The sequence below is a fragment of the Exophiala mesophila genome (assembly GCF_000836275.1).
Source record: "Exophiala mesophila strain CBS 40295 unplaced genomic scaffold supercont1.3, whole genome shotgun sequence".
Classification (NCBI taxonomy): domain Eukaryota; kingdom Fungi; phylum Ascomycota; class Eurotiomycetes; order Chaetothyriales; family Herpotrichiellaceae; genus Exophiala; species Exophiala mesophila.
Window position 1 is genome coordinate 1,422,689 of NW_015622506.1, and position 22,512 is coordinate 1,445,200.

At 50.6% G+C, this 22,512-nt stretch overlaps 7 protein-coding genes across 7 annotated transcripts; 3 read left to right on the plus strand and 4 right to left on the minus strand.

Moving 5' to 3' along the window:
- Positions 1–1,035: 1,035 nt before the first annotated feature.
- Positions 1,036–2,914, minus strand: PV10_04134 (uncharacterized protein; the record flags this gene model as incomplete). Its single annotated transcript, XM_016368656.1, has 3 exons — positions 1,036–2,189; positions 2,244–2,535; positions 2,591–2,914. 3 exons carry the CDS (start codon positions 2,912–2,914, stop codon positions 1,036–1,038), a joined length of 1,770 nt encoding a protein of 589 aa, XP_016224444.1.
- Positions 2,915–4,428: 1,514 nt separating this feature from the next.
- Positions 4,429–6,245, minus strand: PV10_04135 (uncharacterized protein; the record flags this gene model as incomplete). The annotated part of the gene is made up of 3 exons (XM_016368657.1): positions 4,429–6,060; positions 6,115–6,168; positions 6,228–6,245. The coding sequence occupies 3 exons, from the start codon at positions 6,243–6,245 to the stop codon at positions 4,429–4,431; spliced, it is 1,704 nt and encodes a 567-aa protein (XP_016224445.1).
- Positions 6,246–6,584: 339 nt separating this feature from the next.
- On the plus strand, positions 6,585–8,577 carry PV10_04136 (uncharacterized protein). Its single transcript, XM_016368658.1, has 4 exons — positions 6,585–6,925; positions 6,987–7,161; positions 7,212–8,056; positions 8,136–8,577. Exons 1-4 carry the CDS (start codon positions 6,665–6,667, stop codon positions 8,229–8,231), a joined length of 1,377 nt encoding a protein of 458 aa, XP_016224446.1. The 5' UTR covers positions 6,585–6,664; the 3' UTR covers positions 8,232–8,577.
- Positions 8,578–8,686: 109 nt separating this feature from the next.
- Positions 8,687–11,331, minus strand: PV10_04137 (uncharacterized protein). Its single transcript, XM_016368659.1, has one exon. The coding sequence runs from the start codon at positions 11,043–11,045 to the stop codon at positions 9,012–9,014; it is 2,034 nt and encodes a 677-aa protein (XP_016224447.1). The 5' UTR covers positions 11,046–11,331; the 3' UTR covers positions 8,687–9,011.
- A 2,433-nt stretch (positions 11,332–13,764) lies between these two features.
- PV10_04138 (uncharacterized protein) lies at positions 13,765–15,584 on the plus strand. The gene is made up of 3 exons (XM_016368660.1): positions 13,765–14,121; positions 14,179–14,214; positions 14,272–15,584. The coding sequence occupies exons 1-3, from the start codon at positions 14,092–14,094 to the stop codon at positions 15,076–15,078; spliced, it is 873 nt and encodes a 290-aa protein (XP_016224448.1). The 5' UTR covers positions 13,765–14,091; the 3' UTR covers positions 15,079–15,584.
- A 104-nt stretch (positions 15,585–15,688) lies between these two features.
- PV10_04139 (uncharacterized protein) lies at positions 15,689–16,541 on the minus strand (the record flags this gene model as incomplete). Its single annotated transcript, XM_016368661.1, has 2 exons — positions 16,279–16,541; positions 15,689–16,217 (listed from the first exon to the last, which is right to left on the minus strand). The coding sequence occupies exons 1-2, from the start codon at positions 16,296–16,298 to the stop codon at positions 15,689–15,691; spliced, it is 549 nt and encodes a 182-aa protein (XP_016224449.1). The 5' UTR covers positions 16,299–16,541.
- A 759-nt stretch (positions 16,542–17,300) lies between these two features.
- PV10_04140 (uncharacterized protein) lies at positions 17,301–21,856 on the plus strand (the record flags this gene model as incomplete). Its single annotated transcript, XM_016368662.1, has 2 exons — positions 17,301–21,584; positions 21,635–21,856. The coding sequence occupies 2 exons, from the start codon at positions 17,301–17,303 to the stop codon at positions 21,854–21,856; spliced, it is 4,506 nt and encodes a 1,501-aa protein (XP_016224450.1).
- Positions 21,857–22,512: the final 656 nt, after the last annotated feature.

A 22,512-nucleotide genomic window follows, 5' to 3' on the forward strand; every position in this document is an offset into this window, starting at 1 on the left:
ACGTGTATGAATACTCAAATATTCAGTAATGACATCTTGGTTCTAGATGTGTGTACATTCAATTCAAGCCACTCCTGTAGGAGGGAGAGAGAAAAAAGAAAAGAAAAACTTCTTGTCAATCTCTTTCTACAAATCCTCGTTTTTGGATCTAAAACCCCCAGTTTCGTCTCCCCAGTTCTTGTAGCCAGTAATATATGCCTAATCAGAAACGTTGCACATTCGAGATCTTGGTTCTAGTTCTTGGCTTTCCTTGTAGGAAGGCTCAGCTTGGATTGGAAAGATTGACGTTGACGTTGACGTTGACGTCGACATTGATTTTGACACATGGTGATCGAGGTATCACTCTGGTTCTATCTCTCTGTTGGAGGGGCTTGGTTGAAAGGACGGGTCGAGGATCAGACAGGATGGCTGGCTATAAATGCCTCTGTTTCTGGAGTCGGTGGGTGGATGGGTGGGTGGATGGGTCTTCCGTCTATATAGACCCTGACAAGTCTTGAGGGAGTCGTCATCATTGCGCTACCCGAAGAGAATGGAGGGTGGAGGATCAAGTGTCAAGGCGGATCGAATTAGGTTCTGGTAGGGGGTTAATGATGATCATCGTGACCTCATATATACTGCCACTGAAATCTAAGAAGTTGAATAGATCATATCTCCCACGGAGGACCTTAGGTTCGACCTTAAATTCCACATAGGAAAGGAAATATGCAAAATTGTTCGAGGGACATAAATGAATGACATTATTGGAAAAGATCAATCTCTATCTGACGTATGGTTGCGTAGTCCTGCAATTTTTCGTGACAATAATAACTGGTGTCACTTCCGAGTGTGATCTAAACCTGATCATTGTCGTTGTACTCATCCGTCCCGTCCCCTCTGATACCCATTAGAATCAATATCATGGACTGTCTGTATAGGACGATTTTATGATACAGAGACTTTCTGTGAAATTTCATGCTTGGTGTTTATGTCACCAAGTGTGAAGCAATTACCGTAATGACTGGAGACAAAGAAAAGATGATTTCATCTCCCAATCCCTTAGTTGGCAGCAACGGGGATGATTTCCCATCGGGGGGCGTTGATGATGATGGCCATCAAGCCGCCGGAGATAGTAGCCGCAACGGGCAAGGTGATGAACCAACCCATGTAGATCCAGGCGATCATGCGCCAGTTGATAGCTCTGAGAGTTCCGGAGCAGAGACCGACACCAACAGTGGCGCCGGTGATGCACTGGGTGGTGGAGATGGGCAGGGCAAGACGAGTGGCAATGACGACAGTCAACGCAGCGCCCAACTCCATGGAGAAACCTCGAGAGGGGGAGTGGAGGGTCAGGCGGTTACCAAGATTTCGCATCATGTTGTATCCATACATCCACAGACCGATGGAGATGGCAGCGCCACCGTAGGCGAGAATCCAGATGGGGACTTCGGATCGAGACGAGGCTTCGTTGGTTTGCCAAATACCATAGATGGCAGAGAGGGGGCCGACAGCATTGGAGACATCGTTGGCACCGTGGCCGAAAGAGGCAACGGCAGCGGTCATGACCTGAAGGAAGGAGTACAGATGCTCGGTCTTGTTGTCGTAGTGAGGAACATGGACGTGGATCTTGGACAGATCTTTGGCGAGGATGTTGGCAGCAAATCCCTTGGGCTTCGCGGAGGTCTGCTCCTCGACAATATCGCGATTGACTCCGCGCATGAAGTAGTAGACGCATCGATCCCAGAATCCTCGTGGAGTCTTCCATGGGTACTCCTGGGCCTTAAGCTTAGAGCGGTCTTCCAGACTGAGGTAGGGGTCAAGTCCTCCAGGTCCCTTCTCTTCGATTGAGCTGTTCGAGGCAGCACCATCAGCGCCAGCCTGAGCTTCTTTGAGACCACCTGCAGCAGGGGAGGGTTCAAGGCTGCCGTCGGCAGGCACCTCGGCTCCTGGGGTGCCAAAGTTGTGACCACGGTAGTAATCTTGAATAACGGCTCCAGCATGACCTTCTGGGATTGGTGGGACAGGTCCGCGTCGCCAGAGGAGAGGGCCTTTGATGACTTCCCAGGACTTGAGTGTCCAGTCTTCCATGACGAGGCGTCGGTAAAGGAAAGGGAGAAGGAAGATGGCATAGAGAAGGACGACACCGGCGGCGGTACCGAAGATGGTACCTGCAGTCTCACCAGCACCCCAGTCGTCGAGGTTGAGAGATGCAGCTGCAAATGATTAATCATGTGGCGCAACTATACGATTGGAAATTCTAGACATACCTCCTTTCCAGACGATGGACATGGTGAGGACGGCGGCAGTCACACCGAAGTAGACGGGCACCATCCACAATCCATTTCTGAGAGAGTTCTTGCGCTCGAGCACGGCGTACTTGGTGATCAAGAAGATGATGGCAGCAAAACCACCTGCAATACCAGGTGCAATACCCCAGGCGGCAAAGACCTGACTGACACCCTTCCAGGACCAGTTGACACCGCTGGCTCCAAGTGTCGCAAAACCTGTTCCGATGATACCACCAACAATTGAATGACTGGTTGAGACAGGAAGACCGATCTGAAAAGTTGTAAGCTCTCGTGCCAGCGACCAGCTTGGATTGACGACTACTCACCTTGGTTGCAAGCGTGAGCCAGAGGGAAGATCCCACCAAGGCGCACAACATGCCCAGCATCAGAACTGAGGGGTTCTCAGTGAAGTCATTGACCCTGATGATTCCATTCTTGATTGTTCCCGAGACACGAGCACCAGCCAGAACAGCACCCCCAAATTCACATACCGTGGCTATCACCATGGCCTGAAGCATGGTCAAAGACCGCGAGGAAACGGACGTGGCGAAGGAATTGGCGACATCGTTGGCTCCGATGTTCCAGGCGTCCAGGAACGAAAAGATCATAGCAAAGGCAAAGATGTAGTCATATTGAGGTAGGGCCACCATCTTGGCGGTTTTTCGTCTTTAACGATGAAAACTCGGTCGCAAAGAGTTCGAGAATGAAGATATTTGACCAAAGAAACGCACCGATTCTTGGACCCCTCTGTCGTTTTATACATCTGAAGACTTCTGAAGACATTTTTCACACTGCAGACCTCACACCCCCACTGTGGAAAGACCACTATACCTTGTCGTTCCATGGAGAGGCGAATGAGAGTGTCATCAACAGTTGCCAAAAAATCCAAGCCTTGCCAATATGCCCTTCAGCCTTGGGAGGTAGCACTTTGTGTCAATCGAGGCAAGTGAGGGTCTGCGCCGAGATATTGTACCCACGAGAGCGTGAGAGCCAAGATGCTCTCAAGCAACACGTGGGTGCTTGAGACGTTGACGATAGGCAGGACGAGTGGACTGAAAGGGACCTCGATGGGGAGAGCGAAAACGTGAATACTTGGCGACAACGCGACGTTCGATGGGACGGCTGGATGTGAGGCTTTGTTACGACGAGAGAGTCAATCACGTCTTAAGGCACCATCGAGACCGAGGACGGTAGCCAAGTATCTTGTGAGAGCTTGAGGTTCGCGAATGAGTATAGTATCCATCAGAGCGTGGGTGAATCTCGTATTATGATTGGCTGCTTCAACGTCCTCTGCCAAGACTTCCATGCTACCCGTGCTGAGATGCGCCCCTGTGAGCGAGTCTTTCGCTTGTCGACCCTGACAATCTCGTGGTTCATTACGGAGTATGCATGGTTGACAAAGTTCTAAAGATCGGAGTTTGGAGATCGTCAGTCGCCTCAAGCATGTTTGCTCGTCAGCAGTGGCGAGTTCCGTGGGACTTTGGCACCAGGCATTTTCGAAGTTGTAAAGGTGACTGCTTGGGTGATCCCTTAAACGGCCTTCCTATCAACACGTGTCGACGCTGATAAGGGCGACCCGGTCGGAGTTTGCCTTGTTGCTGGCCTCCTGACACCAGAGGCGAACTCATAGCTCCGGTGTTACCCACGTGTACAGGATAAACGGCAAGAAGTAACCCCTCAAACTGTGACGCCGATCGAGATGTCAGGCCAGCAGAAAGTGGCTCCTTTCCTGTAAAGGGCTCTGGTCCCCGTCCCATGGAGGATCAACTAGTCCCGGCGACTAACTCTTGGTGGAGCTGTAAAATTCGGGCCCTTGGGTGGGTAGCCTTCGAGCATTCCGAGTTCGAACACGAGACACAGTCTCACATGCGGCCCAGAATCTCGATTGAAGATCCCTGGAATGCATGCCAACATTTGCATCCAAATCGCGGCCACGCACCTCGCTAGAGCTTCTCGAATTGTCTTAGGATCGCCGCCCTGGTCGACATAGACCAGTACAGAGGCGAACAGTGTCACTCAAAGGAAAGCCGGTCAGGCAAGTACATCCGATGCTCGCATCTGTAATTGTAGTATGCATGGTGACTCAAGGATCATTTGTTTTCTTATTATCAGACCAGATCCAAATTCGATCGAGAGTCGGCTTGGAGAAATGAGGGTCTCGAGGTCACAAGTCTCGCAGCAGTGCAACTGATTGGTCCAAGCGTCCTATTTCAGACGCGAACCAGCTTTCCTTCTGGCGTAATTCCGCCAACTCTTCCAGCTGCTTCTTGGCTAAATTATCTTGGGCGACATCTTCCCGTTCTAAATGGCTCGTGAGAGCGGACAGCTTCTGCCTCTCAATGTGAAGGCGTTGGTAAAGCCGAGACATGGACTTGTAAAGTCGGTGGAGGAGCAATTTCTGGACCCTTTCCGCATCATAGAACCACAAAAAGATAGTGCGGTTGGGCTGGCGCTGTGGCTCCCTTGGTACCTCTTGAAGTTCTAGAAGGCCCGCAGATTGCAAATAGCCTAGGGTCTTTCTGAGGTCTTTGGCGCCTAGAAGACCGATTTCTTGCAGGCTTTTTTCGTCCAATTTGCCTTTTTCACTGAGCATTCGGAGGATCCTGAGACTGGGTCCATGCTTCACATATTCGTCTTGAACAATTCGCATCATCTCTTTGTCTCGAAGAAAAAGATTCATCCGATTATGGTCAATGCTCCACATACCCGTCCTTAGGTCATTCTGGATGAAAGAAAAATGACTCTCGGACAGTATGGCCAAATGGTCTTGGATGTTGATGTGGGTATGTGACCCGTTTCCTGTGAAGCTCGAATGATTCCCGTTAGGAGCTCGGGCATTGCTCCTGCCATTTTGTGAAATCCTCAACGGTCGCATCATCGCCTCTTCGCCATGTTCTACTTCATCTTCGATCTCGGCAACGTCCAGAACTGTACGCAAGCTTGTGCTAACATTATTGTCAAGGGCTGAATCAGCTGCGCGTGAGCCAAGGTCAACTTGCTTAGCAGAGGCATGCAGAACCCGTGCAGTTTGAGCGCCGAGCATCGTCTCAGCCAAAGATGCGAGCGCTTTATTGCGGTGCATGATTATCGAGTTGGAGTAATCGAGGCAAAGCAAGGTCCGACGGTCAAGATTGGTCGATGAAAGCTCATTGAGGACATCGTATGATGACACGCTAGCATCCAGACGTTGAGCGAGTCGAATAGAGACCATCTCATCCGCTTCTGCTTGTGCCTTTTTGCTTTTTGTAGAAGAATTGCCGCCACCACCGAATAACTCACGCTCGACCTCGGTCCTGGCATCGTACGTCGACGAAAAGTGGGAGTCGCGGACTCTGCAGATATACTTGTTGTCGATTAACCGACGCAGATTGCTTTTAAAGTCCTTCTGGAGAGTAGTTGGATTGTCGAGAGACATGCGATCAGAATGTCCGTTTGGTTTCGGATTCGTGCTCCCATCACTTTGCTCTTCATGTGGTGGCAGTTCAAGAATCCGAGCCTCTAATTCTCGCGCGGTGGAATATCCTAGCAAGGCAAGTTGTTGTAGTATTCTAGCGGCATCGTGACCTTCACTCTGTTCCGCTAGCTGAATGAGCTGCCCAGTTCTGATTAGATTGTATGCATTGGTCGTGTTGGCTTGATAGCTTGTGATCCCTTGAGATGGAGTATGATGGTAAACCAGTCGTAGTTGTATCAGACTTGCTAAACCGGACTGGAGTTGGCGTAAAGGAAGTCTGCATTTCTGAGCTAGTTGTGGACCAGCCAATCGACCACATTCGGCGAGCACTTGAAAAATATGCTGTGAGAAGAGGTTAGGGATGGGAGAGAAGAGGAATTGGCCTCAAGGACTGACTGATAGGAAGGGGCCGTAGACATCTTCGACGACAAGGCAGCAGAGTTTCGCATGCTATCGGTGCCAGGTTAGATCCAAGGGCGAACAACCAGAAGTCTTGCACTGGTTCTCACCTCCAGGGAAGTCGCCATGAATTTGAGATATCACGTGACCATAGTTTGTGTACTTTGCGGCTGCACGGAAATTGCGGGCAGAGGGATGATGGCGTGGATATTTCAGACAGCACACAACAGTCGAGTCAGTCGACTTTCAAGTGAGGGCTGTTTGACCGAGCACAGCGTGCAGCAGCAAATGGCTTCGCTCAACAAGTTGGTGCTGTTCCAGAAGGAAAAGAGAAATATGGTCGTGGTTGAGGTTTGCTGGGAGAGAGTGGAGCCATAAAGAGAAGATGCTTGGCACACTAGACGTCAACCAATCAGCATCCTCGTGTTGCAAGCTCATCCCATCCGCATACAACTTGTGAACCACCTCCAAAGTTCATGCTTGGGAGCTTTTGTTCGATGCCAGCACCTCCTGCACCGCACCCACATCACCAACATATCACCTCGTCATGGCTTCACCAGCTGCGCTAGGCTCCAAAGCCTTGCGAGCTAGCCACCGCCGCATTCCTCGAGTTGCCCTTCAAACCAGAGGCCTCGCTGCTCCAGCTTCCGGCAGCTTTCAATACGAGACTGGAAATGCCTCTGGCGTCAAGTACGCCGGCAGAGACATCCCAGGAGCGACCACGACCTTGGCCGTTGTCGCAAAAGCTGGCTCCCGATACGAACCTTTACCAGGATACTCGGATGCTCTCGAAAAGTTTGCTTTCAAGGTCAGACACATCCACGAGATCAACCCTCCCCGTCGACGAAACTGCTGACCATGTAGTACAGTCCACCACCAAGCGATCGGCCCTTCGAATCACCAGAGAAGCCGAACTTCTAGGTGGTGAGCTATCAGCCTACCACTCCCGAGAAAGCCTCGTCCTCCGAGCCAAATTCCTGCGAGAAGACCTGCCATATTTTACCGAACTGTTGGGCGAGATCATCACAAAAACAAGATATGCAAGTACGTGAGCTCGAAATAATTCCCACGGAGGTACACTGACAATGCTACAGCTCACGAGCTCAACGAGGAGGTGATTCACGTTATCAAGCTAGGCCAGAAGGCTCTCTTGGGCTCCCCATTATCCTTGGCCCTTAACTCGGTTCATGGGACTGCTTTCCACCGCGGCTTGGGCCAGCCCTTAAATCCAACCTCTTCCTCTCCTCTCAAATACCTCGACGCCGAAGGCATCGCCCAATTTGGAGACGCCGCATACGCAAAGGACAATTTCGCGGTCGTCGCAAACGGTGCCGCCCACTCGGAGCTGTCCAAATGGGTAGGCGAATTCTTCTCAGATGTCCAGTCTTCACAACAAAAATTGTCCAGCCCTGCTTCCAAGTACTACGGTGGAGAAGAAAGAATCGCACACGGATCTGGCAACGTTATGATCCTCGGCTTCCCAGGATCAAGCTCGTTCACAGCCGGATCCTCGTACAAGCCCGAGATTGCCGTTCTCGCCGCTCTGCTAGGAGGACAATCGAGCATCAAATGGTCCCCTGGCTTTGCCCTGTTGGCCAAGGCTGGCGCTGAGATCCCCAACGTTCAAATCTCAACACAGCACGCCGCATACTCAGACGCCGGTCTTCTGTACGTCACCATCACTGGAAGCGCTAGCAGCATTGGCAAGGCTAGCCGGAATGTCGTCGACACCCTCAAGAAGGTTGCAGCGGGAGAGATTGCCGAAGAAGACATCAAAAAGGCCGTCGCTGTTGCCAAGTTCAAGGCCCTCGAAGCTGGTCAGCAGACAGAAGCTGGCCTCGAAGCTACTGGATCAGGTCTGATTGCAGGTGGCAAAGCATTCCAGATCGATGAGGTTGCCACAGGCATTGACAAGGTTTCCTCTGAGAAAGTCAAGGCTGTAAGTCCCAAACCCCTGCCGGTCCCCTTCCCACATTTTCACCATCAATGAAGAATAATGAGACTAACAAACCAATTAGGCCGCCAAATCCCTCGTCGAGTCCAAGGCATCCGTGGCATCCGTAGGAGATCTGTTTGTGTTACCCTGGGCTGAGGAGATTGGATTGAAAGTGTAGATGAACCCTCACCTGCTGTTGAAAACCCCCCCCCCCCCTTCTCGGGTAAGGTATTAGACCGATACAACGACGAGTGAGTGGCTAGGGGAGAGGGAAGAAGGCGGACGCACAACTGGAAACAAACAAACCAAAAGAAGCTGCTAACGCAATTGATTCCCTCTCCTAAAAAGTGAAACATTATTGCTTCACCATCTACTCATCTGTGTTGTCTGTTGAAGAAAAAGAAAAATTCGAGACTCAAGAGTGTAAAATTTTGTACATACCTACGTACCGTATCGATGCCATGTGAGCTAAGAAGGGAAGCAAGAAGGGGGTTCGCTGGATGAAATAAATTCTCTTTTACCGATGGATTGATTCGAACTGTGTGTATGTGTGTGCGCAAGAAACACTTATTCCACCCCCCCCCCCCTGCTGTCTGAGGAGCCGTGGTCACATGTGCTGCATAACATTGATCAGGGAGACATCATTTATCGCTATTGTAACAGCTACTCTCACTCGGTGGCTATCTCCATGTGCCTCCCAAAGGTGTTGCTCGTTGAACTGATTTGACAACAGAACCCTCCCGAATCCATCAGTAAGCCAACTAATTAGCTCCCTAGGTTCATTCGCATCCGTGCGTACACTATCCTTTACCATAGCCCTTTTCGCATTCGAGTCCTACGAACCGGTGCCTGTGCCTGTGCCTGTGCCATTTCCTATTTGCCATCATATCGCATAACTTTGTTCATCAAGAAATATAACCCAATATCCGTCAATCAAGTAACCACCCAAACGCATCAATCACCAAGCATATCTCGTGGACAAAGTCGGATCTGTATCTCGTCCGTTCCACTCCTCATCCCCGCTAGGTTCATCGTCTAGAAAATCATCTTCGCGGTATTGATCCTGAGCCGGTCGTTGGTCAGAGATAATCAGGTTGACAAAGTCACACCGTGCATGTTTGGAGGTGCTATTAGCTGCACTGTCGCTATCGCTGGCATCTGTGGAGCTCGCCTTGTTCAGAAGATTTGTCGCGATGCGTTGACTCTGTCTTTGATTCAATGATCGAGCTTGTGTCGCCATCATATTGCTGATCGGTTTTCGCCGATTCAGTTCTTTCGGTGGTTCGCTTGTGTTGAGAAACACCTCTTGTAGTTTTGGTAGCCATTTTCTTCTCAACTCGGCTCGGTCTCTCCAGCTGGAGCCGTTGAGAATCGCCTTGATGTCGATTCGTTTCAGGCTCTGCAAGTCCTTGGCAGCGTCCACTAGAGACGCCAGTAAACCCTCGGCATCCTCAGCGGAAAGTTGACGAAGATTGTCGAGAGCGATATTGGTCAAGTTCTCTGGCCATGTAGGTGGACCACTAGGCAAAAGTTCGTCGTACAACGGCTCCCGGTCATTGTATGAGGTAGGGTCGATGTACAACAGATCTATCCTCAGGTCTTGGAGACGAGGGCATAGTGTTTTCAAGGACGACATGAACTCTAGGGACATTGATTGGTTTCCAGAGAGTCGGAGGCTTGTCAAATGTGCACCTCCAGTGACGAGAAAGGCTTGGAGAGCCGGTGAGTCAAGATAAAGGCAATTGGATATTTCCAGGTGGTGGAGAGACCCTGGTAACATTGAGATAAGTGCAGGTCCTACCATGGGACATGCTCGCAGAGTCAGTCGTCGAAGTTCGGGAAGTTGAGACAGAGCCGATTCAAACAGGCTGTGTGCCCTGGAGATGTCTGTTGGCGTTGCCTTGTCTGGCATGCTGAAGTTGAGGAAGGCGACCTCTTTCAAGCGAAAGAAGGAAGGTTGAGAATGAACCTTAGCTGCGATTTCTAGAGCCTCGATCGCACTCGGGAAACGGCCATTCCACTCGAAACTGTTGAGAGCTATGTTTTTCTCCTGGAGAAGGTCAAAGAGTCGGTCGGGATAAGACCATTTCGACTTGGTGGCTCCACGCTGGGCCCATATGACGGTGTTCAGGTCGTCATAATTAGAATATAAGCGCAGCTCTCGTAACAGGGGAGTCTGATTGAGGAGAATCTCAAGATCAATCCCGCTCTTCTTCACCAAAAGTTGTTTAACTTCGATGTCCAGTCGGTGGATCTTGCTACGGTACTCGATGACTGGTCTATTTCGTGACTGGCGAAGAAGTGCGATTAACCCATGAGCTCTTCGAGAGGGGTATAATGGAGGACTGTAAAGCAAGGCAGCCATGCAGGCTTCGTGGAAAGAACGACAGAGCATTGATGTCTCACATAGCCATTGAATCGAAGACGATGAGCGCGAGGCTTGATGGTAGAGGGGATAGGATGCAAATGTCATGATGTTCTTCAGGACCTGATAGGGAAGCTCCTGCCAGGGCGGAATTTTGAAAGTCGAGGCTGGCTCCGGCTCTGAGGCTTTGATCTCCACAATGACCTTTGCGACAGGGTTTGTCCTCTGAATTTTGCTCTGCTTGTATGTGGAGAATGAGAACGAAGAAGCCTCAGCCTCACGTTGGCGCTTCAAGATGTTTTGACGAGCCGAAAGATGACTATCGAATTTTGGAGGCAACCTAGGCTTTGGCTGCGATTGCCGGGGAGCTCGAGAGGGATTCGGCGCAGGCTCGACATCGGGGGTGGAGGAGGAACTAACATCGTCGTCGTCGTCGTCGTCGTCGTCGTCGTCGTCGTCGGCGCTCGACTCATCGTCACTCGACTCGCGATAGGTCTGATTGCGGCGAGCCGCACGGGAAGGTCGGGTCGACTGTGGTTGGGTCATAAACTCAAAATCATCCGAGTCACTGAGGTCGTGGTATGAAACTCGGGGCTTTCGCCGAGTTCTGATACTCTTTCGCGACATGGTGGAGATGGACCGAAAGAGCGGCGGATGATACCAACAGCAATTGCAGGTCAACAAAGCATTGTGTGTGATGAATGAGTGGATTTGGTGGCGGGGTTTCGCTTCGCGGTTTAGCAGGCCAGGGTTGTCGTAGACGGCGTTTTCGAGATGGAATGATGCCTATTGGAAGAAGAAGTCATCACAGGTGGCGAGTGCGTGCGAATGAGTAACGACGAGTGGAGGGATGGACGATGTGTCATGGGCTGCCTGCGGTCATGAATGGAATTCACATGCAGAATGTTGTGACAGCCTCAAGATCTGACCTTTCAATGACTGTGACAGTCGGAGCTGCAAGGAACTTCACCTCGGATCTACCCGTGTTTAGTGCAATGTTGGCGCCTTGGCAGATATACGGAGTACATATTCGAGTTCATACAGAAGGTGTGCCGAGACCGATGGGCCATAATGTCTTTACCACAGTGAACAACTCGCTTATTTCACAAAGCATGCATTGTTGTGGTGCCGCAAAGAGACGTTATGTGTATCTGCTTGGACTTTGACAGGTGGGGAAACAGCTGAAAGGTCATGGTTTCACTGAATCTCGGTGGCGGCGATTGTTGTCAGACAGTCGATTCATCCAGGGTCCCAGGTTCGAGAGCTTAATTTTATGACGTGCAGCATGATAAGATGGTAAGACAGTGCAGGTGGTCATCACCCGCCCAAGCGCGTTTCATTGTCTTACATGTTCTGTCCATAAAGACTCGTGCTTGGACGCGGGGAAACAAATAACAGCCCAAGCACCACATAAGTGACATAGCTGATTGATGTCTCTTATCGTCGACGATCGGCGTTCTGCTTACCAGTAAGAAATAAATTTACGAGTGTCATTGTCGCTTGGGTTTGAAGAGTCGCTTGTTAGAGTACAGGTCACATGGCGACTGTTCACGTGATCACAAATCCTCACTACATATGCAAGCCAGCGATTGGAGTATACTGAGAAATCATTCGCGACGGCAGTGCCAATGTGAAGCCATCAAAATGATCTATGTTCCGTTGTCTGACATTTCATCATGGCCAGAGGTGAATCTTGAATGGATCATTTTGATTGACCTCAAAACTGTCTCTAGGAAAGCATATTGGGCTTGAAATATTATGACTGGATGGGATACTTGAATTTTGTCCTCTGCAGTCATATGTGCTCTCGTCACAGCCATAGCATTAGACATGGTAAAGGGGTTAAGAGATTCTGTTTGCCATGAAAATGCAGTAATGTCTTTGCCTTGTCCATTTTTGTGGGCGGCGGCTAGGTTATACAACCTTGCTGGCTCCAGCAAAACGTCAGCGGACCATATAAGCGATGGACAGATGCGGGTCTGCAGGTTTCTATTGGAAATTCGAGGCGAGCAATGCGGGTCGTGTTGCTGTATGGCATCTGAATCAATATACGAATGGCTGCGACTCGATGCTGAACGGTCAATTGTTGTTCCTGCCGGCAGATGCAGATCATTTTATGGGTGCACACGTGCAAGATGCGTCATGGGTCTTGCTGGTCGCAGCCTCCCTTCAAGATCTTCAAAACGTGGCAAGGCCGGCTATCACGCACTTCAGGTCCTTAGGCAGTCACCATAGTTAAAATATAGGTAACTCTAGGTATCCAATAGTAGTATTGTAGCACCTCAGCTGTCAAGTCGGATGTTGCTGACTGGGAACTTGAAACAGTGACAGTCCAGGACATTTTATCCGCACCACAACAATTTCCCGCCGCCACAACCGTAGACTCTTGGACGGCCCGTAACATGTGGCGACAAGCAAAAATCCAAAACCCCAGAGCGTCTCAATTCATCGGATCTTCCACATCCAATCTTAAAGGTAACCCACCAAATCTTCTTCATCACTTCTCTCAGCTCTTTAGCTCGAGCCCGTTTTTGATGCTGAAGTCGTTGAGACACCTTGGGCGTTTATCGTGTCTTAATTTAATGTGCCGTAGTCTCTTACGAACCTGAAAAGCAGCACGCCTGCGAAGTTGGCCATGACATATTGCAGATGGGTTCCTTTCTGAGCCAACGGCCCTGCAGGTCAAGCTCAACCCCTCCTGAGAGGCTCTTAGGGTTGCGCCTCAGCAGCAAGTGGTGTAATCATGGTGGCAGTAGTGGAACCAAGTGTTCCTGCATCCTGCATGCTTCTGTTTTCTGCTTGTCAGGTTCAATTTCTGGCATTATTGGAGGGACTGTGAGAAATAAAGCGCGTGTTGGGCATAGTTGTAGTCAAACGTGACCCTAGGGTGTTATGCTCTCTTCGTGTTTCCTCTAACCGAGTCACTTACTCCGTACGCTCCCTAGCTTCTGACACCTTCCACTGGTTCTGGCTCTGGGTCTCGCTCCTTCCTTGCCATCCCCTCTTCGCATGCCCAATACCGGATGTTCAGAGCCACCTTCCTTACAATCAATTGCTTAACTGCCGGCCTTCAACACCTGGCCACTAACCACGTCACTGCCCAGCGCTGCAGTGCATAGCAGCTCCGCAACGCCACTGGGTAGGCCGATGGAGATGCCCCAGCGGTCCTTCGGGCGCAGCCAGTAGCACTGAAGTACTCCGTAGTGCCGTGCAGCTGCACTTTGCACCAATTCCAAGTCTTGGATCCTCCAGTAGTGCCTCCCCCGATCCCATCTCACCAAGTCTCCCTGCCAACTTTATTCCCTGCAGCTTCCACAGCCAATCCTACCACCGCAGTCCCTTTTAGCCCGTCCATCACCTTCCAGTTTCCTCGTCCAACCCAAGACAATTCCTCCAAAGATAGCATTGACTCGCCGCTGCATACTCGCCTACGCTGGGGCCAGCTCGACACCTGTTTATTCCTTGCTTCTATCAGCGACTCCCGAACCTGCACCTGCGCACATTGCCCATCCTCCCTCTGCTCGTCGCCTTCGCTCCATCACGCCGTCTGCGCCCCTCGACGCCCATTCCATGCTGTTTCACAAGCTACCCTTGCTCCGATCTTGACACGACACACCGCTGCTAGACCACACTCGCTTCATCGCACTCCACGAGCCTTCGTAAAGCTCTCAGGATGGGTTCTACACAGTTTGGCAAATTCCAGGTGAGAAGAGACGAGCTCCCTGCAACTGACGCGCGCATCTAACTAGTTTGCCAACAGGACTTTTGTCGCGATTCGACACTTCCAATATGTAATGTACGTCTTGGACAAATCGATCGACCCTTCACCGATCACCTCTTTAACAGCTTCTAGATCCTCACAGCAAACAACCAACCTCCAAACGCAGCATATGGAGGATGTGCCCTATTAGGCATTGGCCTGAGTGGTGGAAGAAACCTGGCCAATTTGGGTTCCATCCTCTTTGCTTTCATCGGCATCCTCGTCACACTCTTCCTCCTATGGCGGGCCAACCGCAAAGCAGCTGCCGTCGGACGAAGAGAGATGCAATTGTTTCTATTCGGCTTTCTCATAATCGAGATATGCGAAATTTTCACACAGGGAGGTTTCCCTTTGGACAACGATGTCCGCAAAGGCTTCACCGCCGTCCACCTCGCTGCAATCACTGCAACATCATGGCTCCTCCTGATGAACGCCGCCGTCGGCTATCAACTACTCGATGATGGCACTCCCCTGTCGATGGCACTGATTGGAGGAAGCGCAGTCGCCTTCTTCGTTGGAACTGGTTACATCGCACTCGATACGGCATTTAGCTGGACTGGTTATTGGGACGACTCCTTGGAAGACCCGCATCACAACATCGCGCTCTATGTGCTCTACCAACTGGTTCCCCTGGTCTTCTTCTTCTTGTTCTTCGTCCTCGAGGCCATTCTAGTCCTGAGGATCCTTGGCGAAAGGAAACCGATGGTCTATCTGGTCGCGGCAGCGCTGCTATTCGCCATTGGCCAAATATTTCAATATGTGGTGTCTGTCCATATCTGCAACCCCACCGACGGCAAGATCAATGGCGCCATGTTCGCATCGCTCTTCACAGTACTGAGTGTGGTCGCGTTATTTGTCTTCTGGTCATCCATTACAGAAGACGATTGGCCGATCCAATGATTTATCGTCTCTGCGCCTGAAACAATCCATTAGCGGCATATTGTGCCGAGTCGCAAGGCTGGAAACAACACGACTCGTACCCGGCTCGTGGAGTGACATGTTTATATTAGGGACAAGGGTGGGGACATGAACTGATCTTGGAACACGGCGCTTGGCTCTTTGTGACATGGACAACATTTTGCCCATAACAACCCAGGCGGTGGCGCAGAGCTTGACGAAAATTACGCAGCGTTTGGCGTCTTGAAATGTGTATTCATGTCGGCCATTTTATTAACGGAAGGACTCCATCTTGCAGCTGGAAAGTCCAAAGGACAAAGTTAGAGACGAACTCGGTGCCATCAAGCTATGGTGAATCCAATGTTTATTACTCTTGTGTCCCTGGGTGTCTTTGGGCACCGACTCTCAGCAGCGGGACACGCTGGTTAGACTAGAACTACATATTGAGGGACTTTTAATGGCATCTACTGGCCATGGTACCATGGCCATCTCACTGGTACAAAACCCGGCACAAAAAGACTATGAGAGGCAAATGAGGCCTTGAGATTTGTGATTGACTCTTAAGTTAGATCAATTGTCCTTGACCTATAACTGATTGGGCGGGACTAGAACGTCACAGGACGATTTTGATATTGACACAGGGCAAGGTCCATTCAGACCGACCCAGAAGATTGCGCAACCATTGTGTGCCGACGCCAAACTCGCCCGGTATTGATGAGGTGTTGCTTCCCGCCACTCTCTGTCTGACCTCGTCCAGCACTACCACAGCAGAATCCTTGACAGCGCCCGCCAGCCCAGCAATGGTGGTGTTGACAATTTCTGACATGAAGGCACTCATATCGCCTGTGGGAACGCTCGGATCCGCATTTGTCGGCGCAGACTGTGATCTAACACTCGCGGTGTACAGCCTAGGAACCAACCACGACATGGGCGAAGTGTCATGGGGTGCGGATGAATTGTCAATGCCGGAGAAATCGACAAAACAGCGATTCGACCAGTGACATGACGAGGCGAAGAGGATGATGAGTAACAGGGAACAGTAGATGCAAGGGCGATTGAGGATATAGGTCATACCCAGCAACAGCATCAGGTGAATCGGCGACAGCGACAATGGAAGCGGAAGGAGGAGGAGGGGAAGATAACTGTGCAACACAACAGATTAGACTCGCCATCTATCGAGGTGGAAAGGATTTGCACACGTACCTGCGTAGGCAATACATCATTGCCAGTTGTGCTGAGCAGACTTTCGAGTTGAGTGCAGTTGAATTGGCAACGTGCGGGAAGGCTTGCTTGGTGTGTATGTGATGTAATCAAGTTGGTGGTTAATGTGGTCCGGTAGTGATGGAGATGTATGCCTTGCAATAGATGGGATGATGCCGGTAGTTGTTCATATGAATCTCATGTTTGTCTGTAAATGGTAAAACATACAATCAGTTGCAGGTTGTTAAGAAGGAGAATGTCGGTTGTTGGCCTAAAAGCACAGGCGCACAAGAAGGATAAGTTGTTGGATTTCTTAAAGACGATAGCGATTCAGGTGCCCAGATACCTAATGCAGTGTATGCAGCTCCTCGGCATCTTTCACCACAGCCTAGAATGCCGCCATTGGAATGTGTTAAGCATACCTTAGGTACCTAGGTACCTAGAATCCTGGCCTATAGGCTATGCGTAATTGCTGATCTTGCGTAACGCTGCTTTACTCTTCTGTAGTCGGCTCACCTCCCTCCTTCGATCTGGATTTCGTAGAGAAGCAAAGAGGCCCCAAACGAACCCCGTCCACTTTAGTTGCTGCATAGCCTAATAAGTAGGTACTAATCCACTGTAGCTACGTCCGCATAATGTCCGGCACTGGATCATGATTGGTTTCTCATTTCGCTGTTCTCCAACTGATGGTCCTGCGTAACCTAAACGTCAATGATTTTTACAGCCAGGCCAACTTCAATAATACTGCTACACTTGTCCATTATTTCCTCTCCCTTCATTCTCATCTGCTCACTCACTTTTGTGTCGACCACATCCTCCCCCGATCATCCTTGTATCGTCTCTTGAGCATTCGCACTTCATTCTGTGCTGCCACTCTTTCCGCGCGGCTGCAGTGCACTCTTTCCCCCAGGTGTAACATCCTTGGGTTCGAGCCCTTGCTGCCTTGCTTTTCTTCTCTGCCGCACCTGCGCTTGACTTCAGCAAACTCGATTCCTGCTTTTGCCTATCGACGGTCCTGACTGAAAATGTCCTCCAATGATCTGCAAGCTCTTTTTGCCAACCTGAAGCCAAAGCCTCGTGATTCTCCCGCCCCTCCATCCCAACCTATCCGATCTACTTCCTATGCCAGTCAGTCATACTCCCAGACGCCTGCTGGCCTTCCATCCAGCCCTCCACCATTGACATCTCCGATCAATGCGGCGGTAATCAATTCCCAGCCCTCCATGGCCCACCCCGGGGCTTCAACCAATGCTCAGTCTCTGCTCAGCCTGTTGAACTTTGGCTCCTCTGCAACTCCTGCCCAACCAACTTCATCTGCTTCCACAACTGCTCCACAACCTTCTCAGCCAAATATTCAAGAACAGGGAAATGATAACTCATGGCAGGCTGCTGGAAGAACGCCCTCTGTCACTGCTTCTGATCTGTTGTCAAAGTTCATGAGCCCTTCTCCCGCTGCCACCTCAACTTTGACAAGACCCCAGCCTCATGCCCCTTCCCAGCTCGAGGATCAGGGCGGCGGTGGCCTGGCTTCTGGTTCCCACTACGGCCGAGATCCTTCTCAAGATGCCTTGCTCAAGCTCCTAAACAGGGCCACTTCAAATCACTCCTCTGCCGGTGCGTCTGCACGACAAGGCTCGGTCGAGAGAACTCGATCAGCAGCAAGTCAGGTCAAAGCCGAATCTGCTACTCCAGGCAGTGCCGACCTGGCTTTACGCTTTTTAGAATCTCAACAAGAGCCAATCCCCACATCTGAAGAACCGAAGCCCGAAAACACGACATCTGTCCCCAAAAAGCCACTCTTCACCTACACCAATCCATTTGAGGCCTTGCAAGCCTCGCGATCTCAAACTCCCAACGTTAAGGCTCCTGCCTCCACACCTCTACCACTAGATCCTGACGTACCTCAACCTAGTGTTGAGTCCTCTGCTGAACAACCCTGGGCTGGCTCCCCCGTCATGGCTACCCCCGAACACATTGCAATGCGAAAGATCCTCACCCCGCGTCTGTCTTCCATTAATAGGCAGACTACGCTGTCGAGAGAACCTTCTGTCTCTGCACCAGGACCGGAAGAAAATTCTGAAAAGCCTGTCAAAGAAAGCGCCAAAGACTCTGGGTTCAACAAAACTGACGTTCAGCCGATCGTTGAAGATGCTGCAAACAATTCCAGTTCCGCCAGTAACGATCAAAATCCGTCAGATCAAGGTCCAGAGCAACTCAATGACCCAACCAGTGGCGCTGGCGATGAATGGGAGGACGCGGACGATGGAGACGACTCACCCGAGGCCGAATCGAGAGTGGTTCCAGTGTACAATTTTCCCATCAAACCTTTCGTTTCCATCACTCTGAACTTGGAGCCGTCCACCATCAGCATCCGTGATGATGGCGTCATGGAGATATCACGACTCAAGAAAGAGTTTGATCAATTGGACCGATCTCTTGCTGCCGCGACCACAAAGTATATCACATATGCGCTGGTCAAGAACGGCGGCATGCGCATCATTCGACAGGATGACGGAAGCGACCGTCAGGTTTTCAAGAACTCCCACGATCGCATTTTCAATGTTGCTTTATGCTCCACTGCCCCATTGGAAACACCTACTGACCCACATGCAACTGATCATGGAATCCTGGGAACTGGTGTCAGTGGCGCCGTCTACTATGCCACCATCAACAAAGATGGCAATGACCTATTTGAAAAGAACAATCTTGATTCTCAAAGTTTGATCTTCCCCCCTTATCCACCAGCTGATGAAAACACTGCTGGGGGCGTACTCAAGACCCGTGCCAAACGAAGTTCGCGTCATCCCGAATTCTTTGCTATTGGTCGCGGCAAAGCTATCCATCTCATCTGGCCAGCAACTGCAATGTCTCCAAGATATGGCATCACCCAAGACAATCGCCGCGTGGATGTGGACACCTTCTTTCAAGAACGGTCATTGCAAATCTCCACTGGGAAGGCTGGGAAAGACTTTAGCTTCAGTGAAGATGATAGTCTGATCGTGTCGCTTGACAAGACTGGCAGACTACGCTTCTGGGACATCCGAAAGTTGATCGAGGAAGCTGATGCCGGTGGTCGGGCCGCTTTGACTGTTGACATGCCACTCTTGTCGCTGTCGACTGCGTCTCCGTCAGAAAAGTCTTGGCCTACCTCGGTTCACTTTGTCGACAAGGTTCGTCCCTATATACGTGGCGGCCCGCTGCGCTATGTGCTGGTCGGCCTTCGACAGAATCACACCTTACAACTGTGGGATATCGCTCTGGGAAAAGCGGTTCAGGAGATCAACTTCCCTCATGAGAACGAAACCGATGGCATTTGCAGCGTCAATTATCATGCTAACAGCGGAATCATTGTTGTGGGTCATCCGACTCGGAACTCGATTTTCTTCATCCATCTGTCTGCCCCACGATACACCTTGAGCGGAGCCTTGACACAAGCGGCCTTCGTCAACCGTATTGCAATGAAGGATCCAGAATTACCACAACCAGAATCGACGGCATGTATGAGTGGCATTCGTGAACTATCCTTTGCCGGCAGAGGACAATTACGAAGCGTGGAGTTGCTTCCTGTGCACCGATCGACCGAGGCTCAGAAAGCCGTCGACGTTGACGCTCCATTGTTCGAATTGTATGTCGTTCACTCGAAGGGTGTGACGTGCATCAACATCATCAAGGAAGATCTTGGTTTGTCAGCTGACAGCAAAGTCATTCATGGCATTGATGCGAACAAGGAAGGCCTCATCAGTCTAAAAGAACTCCGATTGGGCAGTGTCATTGAGGAGCCCCCACGGCCTAAGAGTCCAGTGTCGGATGCCCAGTTGCAAGCCCCAGCAAAATCGACGAAAAAGAAGTCGAAGAAGGCTGCTGTTGCTGCTACTGTTGAGGCTCCATTTACGGAGGAAGAAACAACTAAAGACGCACCGTCTCAGTCGGCAACGAACGGTGCGCCACCGGCACCAATCTCTGCACCAGAGCCCGTCAATGGAGATGTCCCCCCAGTCAAGGAAAGTAAGAAGAGCAAGAAGAAGGCAGCGGCCGCCGCCGCGGCAGCCCTCGCGTCCGAGAAGCCAACTTCCAGGAACGCCTCGCCTTCGAAGAATGCTCAGCCACCATCTGCTTTCGATGCGGCCACTGCAAAGGATGCTTCCACGAGTGCCAACGGTGAGCATGCGATCGCCCCACCCGTTTCTGCGCCCTCAGCGGCAACCGAGTCTGCATTAAAGTCAGAAGCTGTTTCGGTTGGTATCTCAGGAGATTGGCTTGACAAGGAGTTGAAGAAGATTGAACGTGGCGTGTCTGCTGAGTTCCGAAAGGAACTTGGCACACTGTATACCAACATCCAGAACGATCGCCTCGTTCAAGATTCATCATCTGCGGCTCGTCAAGAGGCAATTCTTCGATTGGTGTCTTCTACATTGACCACTAACGTGGAGAAGAGCTTATCTCGGATTTTGGCTTCACAAATGCAGCAAGTAGTGGTCCCAGCAATCACTGGGTTGACGGTTCAGGCAGTGACAACGTCAGTTGGCGATGCTGTGACGAAATCAATGCACTCAGCGCTTCCCAGAGAGCTCAGTTCACAACTCCAAGCGGCCGTGAGCAGTGCTTTGCAAAGTCCGCAGGTCACACGAAATTTGATAGATACTGTTTCACAGAAAGTGTCAAAGCAAACCGAACATCAATTGGTCGGTCTTGTACAAAAAGAGATCATGCCATCATTCCGGACACTCGCAGTTGAGGCCGCCGAGAAAGCGGCTTTGGATGTTGAAGCGCGTCTCCGAAATGAAATCCAGCGATTTGAGCATGAAAAGCAACAAGATACGGTCAGACTGGAAAAGCTGAGTCAGGTGATGCAAAGCATGGCGCAGACGCTCCAGCAATTGTCTGACACTCAGCTGGCATTCCAGAATCAGATCTTGAAGGATCGCCGTCAGATTGCGTTACTGGGTGACGACATGGTTGCGTCTGGGTCCCGCCAAGTTTCAACAGCACGCGCGAGTGCATCCCCGCTGCAAGGCGTTGGACAGCCACCACAGAAGCCAAAGTCTCGTGAAGAGATTGAGATAGAGGAGATTTCTCAGCTCTTGGATGATGGACGTTATGAGGAAGCCTCGGTCAGATGGCTCCAGTCAAGTCAGCAATCTGAGCTTTTTGACCGATTGTTCATCCGCTTTACCCCTGAGTACCTGGAAACTGATGTGTCACCACTGATTGCCTTTTCCATTGCTGTCACAATTGGTAACTCACTGAACACCAACATCGCACAACGTCTGGAGTGGATTTTGGCAGCTTTCAACGCTGTTGATCTGACGGTAAGTGGCAAAAACCTCTGCGCATGTCCATGTACTAACCAAATACACAGGATTCAGAGATGATTGACCTTGCTCAACACGCACCGCAACTTCTGAGCTCGTTAATTCAAAAGATCGAAGGGTTGTACATGACCATGGCAGAACGCGATCCAAGAGACCCCGCTCTGAGAATCATGCCGGCAGTATCGAAGAAGGCCAAAGATATGAGGGCAGCCCTTCTTGGGTCAAGCACTCCTTCCTACGCACGAGCTTTTGCGTCTCCTCGTTACTAGTCAAAACCTTGGTGGAAAGACACAGTTGGAGTGGGATTACAAAGTGTCAACAACATGAGAAGGATTGATGTGAATGAGAGCTGATGAGGGCTTTTGCTGTTGCGTGGCCTGACATGGGTGAAATGCACTCGTTAAGAGCTATGCAGCAGATCAATATGGCCTTGAGCTCAAAATGAGTGCTTAGGGGACTTCAGAGGAGGAAATGAGATGGACTGAGATGCAGTGTCAAAATGAAGATCCGTCATCTACCATTCATTTAATGTCTCTTCTGTATGAAGAAATTTGTGAACGACACTCTCATAAAGGCATACAAGGCTGACTGATATCTAGTTGGTCTTTCCGTCCTTTGATACTCATCCGCACCTTCATCGTTGCGTTTCCCCATTTCCTTCTTTCCTTCGTGGCTGACTCGCAATTCATCTGTTTGTCTGAGCTGATCTTCAACCCCGTTTGCACCTCACCTTGCCGCTCATCTACCAACCTGCGGTTGACTTGTGCAGATAGACTTGAGAACCATCTCTCCTGCTCAATTAACTCCCTTCTTCCTCTCCTGATCTACCAACTTTTTCACGCTCTCCTCGCTCCTTCATCGGGCCACAAAAAGACTCAATCCTGAAGTTGGCAGTGTCTCCCAAGTGTAGATTCCATCTCCTCTC

What these genes read in the sequence shown, in the direction of transcription:
- PV10_04136 (XM_016368658.1), top strand. Translation starts at nt 6,665, where the DNA reads ATGGCTTCACCAGCTGCGCTAGGCTCCAAAGCCTTGCGAGCTAGCCAC. An exon ending in TCGAAAAGTTTGCTTTCAAG is followed by an intron (nt 6,926 to 6,986) that starts GTCAGACACATC and finishes CATGTAGTACAG; the next exon opens with TCCACCACCAAGCGATCGGC. An exon ending in CCTCTGAGAAAGTCAAGGCT is followed by an intron (nt 8,057 to 8,135) that starts GTAAGTCCCAAA and finishes CAAACCAATTAG; the next exon opens with GCCGCCAAATCCCTCGTCGA.
- PV10_04138 (XM_016368660.1), top strand. Translation starts at nt 14,092, where the DNA reads ATGGGTTCTACACAGTTTGGCAAATTCCAG. An exon ending in CACAGTTTGGCAAATTCCAG is followed by an intron (nt 14,122 to 14,178) that starts GTGAGAAGAGAC and finishes GTTTGCCAACAG; the next exon opens with GACTTTTGTCGCGATTCGAC. An exon ending in CGACACTTCCAATATGTAAT is followed by an intron (nt 14,215 to 14,271) that starts GTACGTCTTGGA and finishes AACAGCTTCTAG; the next exon opens with ATCCTCACAGCAAACAACCA.
- PV10_04137 (XM_016368659.1), bottom strand. Translation starts at nt 11,045, where the DNA reads ATGTCGCGAAAGAGTATCAGAACTCGGCGAAAGCCCCGAGTTTCATAC.